This window comes from Takifugu flavidus, unplaced genomic scaffold (genome assembly GCF_003711565.1).
Source record: "Takifugu flavidus isolate HTHZ2018 unplaced genomic scaffold, ASM371156v2 ctg457, whole genome shotgun sequence".
Classification (NCBI taxonomy): Eukaryota; Metazoa; Chordata; class Actinopteri; order Tetraodontiformes; family Tetraodontidae; genus Takifugu; species Takifugu flavidus.
This window is the reverse complement of record NW_026622074.1, coordinates 9,480-17,997: the sequence shown is the minus strand read 5'-3', so window position 1 is coordinate 17,997 and position 8,518 is coordinate 9,480. Positions and strand designations below refer to the sequence as shown.

Genomic DNA, 8,518 nt, shown 5'->3' with positions numbered 1-8,518 from the left:
AGGCGCCCTCCCAGGCTTATCCGGGTGGGCGCAGTAGAAGTCTCGGAGGAGGCTGTTGTCCAGTATGAAACGGCGGGGGACCCACGATCGCGTACCCCTCCCAGTCGACCAGGAACTGGAACTCTCGTCCTCGGTGACGGACGTCCAGGATGCTCCGGACTGTGTCGGCAGGCCCCCATCCACAACACGGGGGGGAGGGGGGGACCAGATCCGACTCAGCGACCGGCTTCACCTTGGAGACGTGGAAACTTTTATGTGACAACATGGGCTTTCTGCTTATCTGACTATCTTAACTAGGTTAACTAGTCTTGAATGATCAGAATTTGAAATCCTAAAGAGCAAGAATGGCATAAATTGGAAAAGATGAAAAGAGATTGATTGTAGAGATTTACTGTTTTCTATATAATATGTGTGGTCAAAGGCAGGTGAGGAAGATATAAAAAACATAGTTTATCAGCCTACATAAAAAAGACCTTGTGAAGCCTCCAAAACCCCTAATTTTACTTATTCTTGAAGAGAAATCCAATGCTGTTGAGTTCACCAAGGGGAAGTATAGAATTACTCTGAAAGACAGAGGCCCCATGATTCCTTTCAGCTTGAGTCCATGGGTGAGGTCTCTGGAATCAGGTCGGATGGAGTCTGCAAAAAGGGAAAAGCTTCTGCAAAGAAGGTGATGGATTTAATCAAGGAACATGATGTTTCTGAGATTAAAGACAAATTCCTTCTTTGTCGAGGTGATCTGTGGCAGACTGAAAAATTAGTGACAGTGACCCTGCAACAATAAAAAAAATTAACAGTTTTCATTTACAAAAGTAAAGCTAACAATATAATGAAGTTATTTTTTAATAAAATGTGTGTCCCAGAGGCAGAATTTGAATGTGCAAATAATGCCGTTAAGTGCTGCTGATCAAATGCTGAATAATCTACTCTGTTCAGTTTATTTATTTATAAGTCTGATGTGTTATTAACTTTGAAAAATAGTTCTTGAACTATCTCTCATGAGACTGAATTGACTGTCATGATCTGCCTATAAATGACATCCAGAACCACAGCCAACTGGGAAACGGTTGAACCGAGCTTTACGTGGATCCACTTCCCATCTTTTTCCGAACCTTTTATTGTGTATTTAGGCTCTCCCTCCCCAAAATCCAGTCCTCTTTTTGAACCATTTCTCTCCACCTGGTCTTTACCAGAACGTTACAAGTCAATTTTGTTTAAAGGTTAACTTGTATTTTACAGGAGGTGACCCACTGGTGCTCCAGGACTTATGGGATTCTAAAATCAAGATGTCTTCAAGTGATGAAGGTAATTTTTTAAGTTTTAAAAACTATTGTACACCTCAGTTACATCAGTGTAGTGATGAAATAGTAAAAGTATTGAAGTCAATATATAAAGTTGAGATTTATTAAGTTTATTTTATTTTTCTTCTATATATTAAGATCAAAGTTCTCTGTGTATTTTGTTTCAGTGGCAGCTGAACTCACACTTGTGTTAGTTGGTGACACCAATTCCATGAAGACAGGATCACAAAACATCTTATTTGACCATGACAAGCAAGCAAATGTGGAGCAGATTTCAGAGGGACTGTACGACTTATGTGGTCGTCACATCTCAGTCATTAATCTGCTCGGTCACCAAAACAGTGAAACGTGTCAGTTGAATAAAGGCGTTCATGCCTTTATTTTACTGGTGTCCAACAGTCATCATGAAAGCTCTTATAGAGCAGGACGTCAGTGGTTAGAGAAAGCTTTTGGAGAGGAATCGTTGCCATATTTGCTGACAGTTGTGACTCACGAGTCTGATGAACAATGTAAAAGTGCGTTGACAAACCTGAAAAGAGACGATAGTTTTAATGACAAAAGATACCACACATGCAAAAAAGGTATGACAGACCAAAGAGAAATGTTGGCACTGTTGGAAAAGGTAGACGTCATGGTCCAAGAAAATAATCCCAGCTGTTACACCCGACCCAAGTGTGAGGGAGCCCATGAAGAAGACAAGATCAAGTCCTCAGAGTTCCAGGGAAATCAACAAGGTAAGTTCAACAGAGAGAGAGAGAGAGAGATGAAATAAGTGTAAATTACTCAGTTACATTGAGCAGCAAAAACAATCCCTCCAGCAATGTAATTAAAACTAATCTAAAAACAATCTCAAATTTCACTGCAACATTTTAAGAGAGGTGCCAGAAAATCCACCATTTTGGACAGCAACAATCAGGTTGGACTGTTAATATTGAGACACTTTCCCATTAAGGTAAATCAAACGTTCGTTGAGCCTTGAAAATAAGCTGTGGCTTGAATCTCCTGCAAAGGTCACTGTTACACATGTATTACATGGTAATAAAGTCAGTATCAACAAAGGTTCAGATCACGTTAAACTGTTCCTGTCTCATCTCGTTCTGACTTTGTAATAATCACATTTTAAATATGTTTCAGATTCTTTACATCCAGCTATGGATGAAACCAGGAGAAAGGTAAAAAAAAAACCTCTAAATTCAGACACAGGAACAGTTCATTCACATTCTGCAGTATTGTGCTACCTCGGGCTTCACAACATGCACAATTCTCTGCTTATTTGTAGCAGCTGCCCAAGTCGTCTGATGAGTCTACTATGAAGACACCAGAAGCTGAATTCTCCAGTCTCCTGGGAAGACTTTGCCTTCAAGACAAGTACAGACAGAAGCTGACTCCTGCTGACTTCCTTAAAATACGTCCACCTCTGAAACAGGAGCCTGGCACATGTGAGAAGGATGTTGTTCTTATGTTTTCACAGAAGTTGATGTTGTTAGACTACACAGCCAGATATATTCCTATCACACAAGATGATCCAGATCCAGGACAGTCAGATCTTGTTCCACAGTCCAGCACTGTTGAGGCAGAAAAAGATGTTTTTGCTGCATTTCTTTGTGTGCCAGACAGTAGTGAATCAAAACAGCAAAGTGTGCATCCCATGGACATACAAATGGCACTTTTTCACTGCTCAGACAGCTTTTTAAAGCAGAATCTAATAACTAAATTATCCCAGTGTCAGTACGCCCTACCTTTGCTTGTTCCTGACCCAGTCACGATGGATATCCAATGTCCATTGTGGACTTTCAGACAAATAAAGAAAACATGGAAAACAACAGGAAACCAAGATAATTCAAACACTGTCACATTGAAGACTGTGCCAATCTGCAACGCCAAGACACCCATGGTGTCATTTTTCCGCCTGGGTTCACTGTCGCTCTCCAAGTCTCAGCTGATAAACAATTTGATCAGCAGCCGTCATAACACCTTCTACCACAGAGACTGCCAGGGAAGCACCAAAACTCGCCATTTGATGGAAGGAGTAGCAGAGATTGCCTGGTACTGCCCTGCTGGTAAATCCAACGATGCGTTCACTGACTGCACTGCTTTCTGTAACCTTCACGGTGATGCTCGGCTTCTGGAAAAGCAGCGCAGCATACTGAGTGAAAAATCCTCAGTCACTGTTGTTCTCATCTCTGCTCGGAGTGAAAGTGACAGAAAGTTTATCGAAGACCTCATGAAGTCTACAAAGCCTCTAATTTTACTTATTGTTGAAGAGAAATCCAATACTGTTCAGTTCTCGGAGGGGAAGTATTCAATTGGTCTGAAAGACAGAGGCCAGTCAAATGTTTCTGAAGAGTTGAAAAGAATCATTCAAAATATTCTAGCTGGACCCCATGATTCCTTTCAGCTTGAGTCCATGGCTACGGTCTCTGGAATCAGGCTGGATGAAGAAGACGAAGCCTGCCAAAAGGGAAAAGCTGCTGCAGAGAAGGTGATGGATTTAATCAAGGGACGTGATGTTTCTGCGATTAAAGAGAAATTCCTCACTTGTCAAGGTGAAATGTGGCAGAAGTGGTGTGACACAAACAAGAAACAGTATCGCCTCAAAGACCAAGCTGAGATGGATAAAAGCCAAAAGCAGCAGAAACTGAAAGAAATTAGAGAAATTCAATGTAGGAATTTTTGTGGTGAACTTGTAAATGTATTTGTTGAAGGCATCTCATCTCTGACGCCCAGTGAGAAAGAGTATTTCCTGAAATGGACCCAGCTCTTAATAGACGACCTCACCACAGAGAATGTCTCTTCAATTCTCCAAAACTATGATGGCACATGGTCAGAGGTGTTGATGTTGAAAGAGAAAACTGAGCAGTCCGATCAGCTCAGAGCAAAGCAACAGGAGCTTGAACAAATATCAGAGAAACTACATAAAGCAACGTTCGGCTTGGAGCACATCTATAGAGAAATGGGTCAGATCTATGAAGCCCATGCATCTCTGCAGAAACAACCACTGACAGGACAAACAGACTGGTCCCAGTACCCTGAACTGGCTGCAGAGCTGATGATATCAGGGCACCCAATCGAGCTGATGGATGGTGATGCAGGTCATGTGCCTATAACATGGATCCCAAGACTTTTAGAAGAAGTCATCCAAAAACTGGGTGACAAGAGAGTTTTTGTTTTGTCCGTTTTAGGCATCCAGAGCAGTGGAAAATCAACAATGCTGAATGCCATGTTTGGATTACAGTTTGCAGTGAGTGTTGGCAGATGCACAAAAGGTGCATTTATGCAGCTGCTCAAAGTGTCAGACGAGATGAGGGACCTCCTGAAGTTTGATTATGTTCTGGTGGTGGACACTGAAGGACTTCGTGCTCTTGAGCTAGCAGGTGATAGTACTCTTCATCGTGACAATGAACTGGCCACATTTGTCGTAGGTCTGGGAAACATGACACTGATCAACGTCTTTGGAGAGAACCCCTCTGAGATGCAAGATGTTTTGCAAATTGTCGTCCAGGCTTTCATGAGGATGAAGGTCGTTAAACTTTCTCCCAGCTGTGTGTTTGTTCACCAGAATGTTGCAGATGTAGCAGCTGCAGAAAAGAGCATGGAGGGAAGGCGACGTCTGCAAGAAAAACTGGACAAGATGGTTCAACTAGCTGCAGAAGAGGAGGTTTATGACGCTCAAAGCTTCAGTAGAGTCATTTCATTTAATGTGCAGGAAGATGTCAAATACTTTGCCCAGTTGTGGGAGGGAAGCCCACCCATGGCTCCTCCCAATCCAGGTTACAGTGAAAGCATCCAAGATCTGAAGAACTTTATCATCTCTAGAGCTTCACAGTCCACTGGGATTACTTTATCACAGTTCAAAAGCAAAGTTCAGGACCTGTGGAATGCTCTGTTGAATGAAAACTTTGTTTTCAGCTTCAAGAACACTTATGAAATATCAGTGTACAGAAGACTTGAGGTAGCGTATGGGAACTGGACCTGGACCCTGAGAAACAAGATGTTGGCTGTTGAAAACCAGCTTTACGTCAAAATTGAAAATGGAACAGTTGACAAAATCAGTCACCCTGATCTTCATAACCAACTCAACGAAGCATGGGAAAAAATAACAAAAAGTCTGACAGATTATTTTGACAAGGATGGAGACAGTGAAGTACTGGCTCAGTGGCGAAGCCGGTTTGAGACCAAAATCAAAGAGTTTCTTGATGGAATGGTGGAGCAAGTTGCTAAAAAATTAAATGCTGTTATCCAACAGAAAGAAGCTTGTAAAAAACTGGATGAAAGGAAGACAGAGCTTGAGAAAAACCTGCTACAGAAGAGCAAAGAGCTCGCTCTGACGTTAAAGGACAAAGATGAAGAGGAACTTCAGAAACACTTTAACTCTCTTTGGACTGAATGGATTTCAGAACTAACAGCACACATAAAACCGATTGCCAATATCAACATAGCAGAAGATGTAACAGTCGTTCTGATGGAGCTCGGTTTTGAATGGCAAATGATTAATCAAAAAAAGACCAACGGCAGGTACAAAGAAATCCCAGAGGCTGGAAATTACAGCTGTTATGTGACTAGAAAGCACAATAATCAAGACGAAGACCAATTAAATTATGTACAGCAAGGTTATAAACGGGCTAAACAATTTTTCATGAGAGGAGGTCTTTCTAATGAGGAACAGAAACTGATCAGAGACTTGATCAGTGCCGTTGAAGAAGAGGCTCTCACAACAATACAAGCCAAACAAGTGGCAATAACAGGCTATAATACTACATACTTGCATGAAGTAGGCAAAAATGTAATAAAAGCAGTGGAAGCCTTTCACTCTGGGAAGAAATTCACTCTGAACAAAGAGTTTAGTATTAAGCTGGTTTTGTATGTATGTGACAGATTAAAGAGCTGGCTCGAAGACTCCCACAAAAAATTCAAACACAGCAACGATGTATACATTTATGCTGAAAGCAAGAAACCACAATTCTTTAAAGCTTTCAAAGCCTTCTGCAAAGACAGCTCATCATCTGTGGTCTTTGGAGGATTGATCTGTGACCAACTGAAGGGTTCCACCATCGAGGCCTCCTGTATCGACTCAGCCACAAATCTAGCTGATGAGATGAGATGTAACCATCCAGTGTTCAATGGGAACAGGACGAACCTGGAGAAGCACATGATGAAATTGTTGGCTGAGGATGAAGACTTTGATGGTTTCATGACCTACATCCATACACCGAAGAAATATATGGAGACATTCATTGGAAAAGAAGTAGAGAAATACATCAAAGACAATAGAGATAAGGTACAAAATATTCTCAGGAGGAATGTTGAAAACATCACAAAGCTTCTGATAAAAGCTTTGCACGATGCAACAAAAGCAGTAAAAACACAGAGAGGAAACATTGAGATGTGGGTGAAAGAATTTTCCAGGCTGACTGAGCATAAGGTTAAATTGAGTATTAGTTGTGAAGGTTTCAGTGACATAGACAATTTTGACTTTCTTGAAGAGCAGATAGAAACAGGTCTCACATCCAACAAGGAGATGATGGGAGATCTCTCACCTGATGAGATCAAGAAATACAGGCTGCAGCCTGATCAGATCCTGATTGACCAGCTGTGTAACTGCTGCTGGGTCACTTGTCCATTCTGTTCAGCTGTTTGCACCAACACGGTAAAGGACCACAGTCCTGACAAACACAGCGCCCCTTTTCACAGACCCAATGGGGTCAACGGTAGAAGTTTTCGTGGCACAACAATTTTTGTCGTTGAGTCCTGCACAACTTTGGTTGCGAGTGACCAGTCCTTCTACCCTCATCATGATTCAGATGTGACCATACCTTTCAAACAATATCAAACAGCTGGAGAGGAATGTGCCTCATGGGAGATTACTTCTGATGGATCATTGCTGCCTTTTTGGAAATGGTTCACCTATCGATTTCAAAAGGAGCTTGAGAAGCACTACGACTTACGTTTTACTGGGGATGGAGAAATCCCCAATAACTGGGGAGAAATTAAGAAAGAAGATGCCATCAAAAGTCTGGATGAACTGTAGCCTCAAACACAAGCCTATGGTGGAGAACTGGAGGGTTGGTTGAAATCTTGGAGCAACAGCAACACTGAGCATGAAGCTATTCTCCAGTCTTTTGATGCAGAGTGGAAGGGAAGAGAAAACTGCTGACAAAATACTTTTGTTTCCCTTTACAGCAGTATACATTCTTCATATAAAGCCTGCTTTAGAAGTGTTGCTATGACAATGTCTTGAAAAAATTCTATGTAAATTCTATAAAAATTGGATGTAAATTGAGTGACAGGATGTGACAAAATGATTCGAAAATGTTGAGTTTCAAAATTCATGTATGATGTTTTGCTTTGAATGAAAAGGCAAAATGTTTTGGCTTCATTAAAGAAAGATAAGAGATTCCTCTCTTTTGATTTGCTGGACTTTAAATCTAGTTTGCAATTGTTGTTACGCTCGAGAGGACTGGCGGTCAAGTGTGGCGGAACCCCAAAGAAGGCAGACAGACACGGGAATTAAAAGTAAACTCAGAAGGTTTAATGAAGCAAAAAAACCAGGAGGGAAGAAACTAAATGAGAGAGGCCGAGACAAACTATAGGTGCGTGATGCGGCAGACGAACCAAGTTCGAGATCCAGGGGCGAGAGTCCGTGGGGGAGTCCAAGTGTCCAGAGGACAGGAGAAATCCGTCCGAGGAAGAGGTCAGAGGAGGAAGAGGGGCTAGGAAGGTTGCAGAGGAGCGGGGGAGACGCTGGAAGTCGCAGGGAGTCGCTGGAAGACGCAGGGAGACACAGGGAGTCGCTGGGGAGCTGGAGAGATGCTGGGTCAACGGGAAGTGTTGCCAAAAACATCAGTAAGATCAAGCACTGGCCTGAGTGCATAGGGGCCTTTTATGGGTGCAGAGTCGTTTGGGCGGATTGGGTGCAGCTGAAGGAGAGGGCCCAGGTGGTGGTGGTTGAGCTGATTGCCCAGGAGGAGGTGGGGCCAGAGTAGGAGTCACAACAGTACCCCCCCCCCTTACGGGAGGCACCGGACGACCGCCCAGGAGCATCCGGGTGGTCTCGGTAGAAGTCTTCGAGGAGGGAGGGGTCAGCGAGATAGGATGGGGGCACCCAGCTCCGGTCTTCGGGGCCGTAACCCACCCAATCCACCAGGTACTGGAAGCCCCTTCCCCGTCGGCGGACTGCCAGCAGCTTGTTAACGCTCCACACCGGCTCTCCGTCCGAC

The 8,518-nt window shown here is 43.0% G+C and overlaps 1 protein-coding gene across 4 annotated transcripts; it reads left to right on the top strand.

Moving 5' to 3' along the window:
* Window positions 1-234: 234 nt before the first annotated feature.
* On the top strand, window positions 235-7,695 carry LOC130520635 (interferon-induced very large GTPase 1-like). Of its 4 annotated transcripts, XM_057024335.1 has the most exons (5): window positions 235-255; window positions 1,240-1,305; window positions 1,469-2,035; window positions 2,436-2,473; window positions 2,584-7,695. In XM_057024335.1, exons 2-5 carry the CDS (start codon window positions 1,287-1,289, stop codon window positions 7,327-7,329), a joined length of 5,370 nt encoding a protein of 1,789 aa, XP_056880315.1. In that variant the 5' UTR covers window positions 235-255; window positions 1,240-1,286; the 3' UTR covers window positions 7,330-7,695. The 4 variants fall into 4 exon arrangements, with proteins under 4 accessions (XP_056880315.1, XP_056880314.1, XP_056880316.1 ...); XM_057024334.1 differs by lacking the exon at window positions 235-255 and having other exon boundaries at window positions 2,581-7,695; XM_057024336.1 differs by lacking the exons at window positions 235-255; window positions 1,469-2,035 and having other exon boundaries at window positions 2,581-7,695.
* Window positions 7,696-8,518: the final 823 nt, after the last annotated feature.

Bases quoted from the DNA above. Each gene is read 5' to 3' on its own strand.
- LOC130520635 (XM_057024334.1), top strand. The intron at 2,036-2,435 runs GTAAGTTCAACA...AATATGTTTCAG, and splicing joins GTTCCAGGGAAATCAACAAG to ATTCTTTACATCCAGCTATG. The intron at 2,474-2,580 runs GTAAAAAAAAAA...GCTTATTTGTAG, and splicing joins TGGATGAAACCAGGAGAAAG to CAGCTGCCCAAGTCGTCTGA.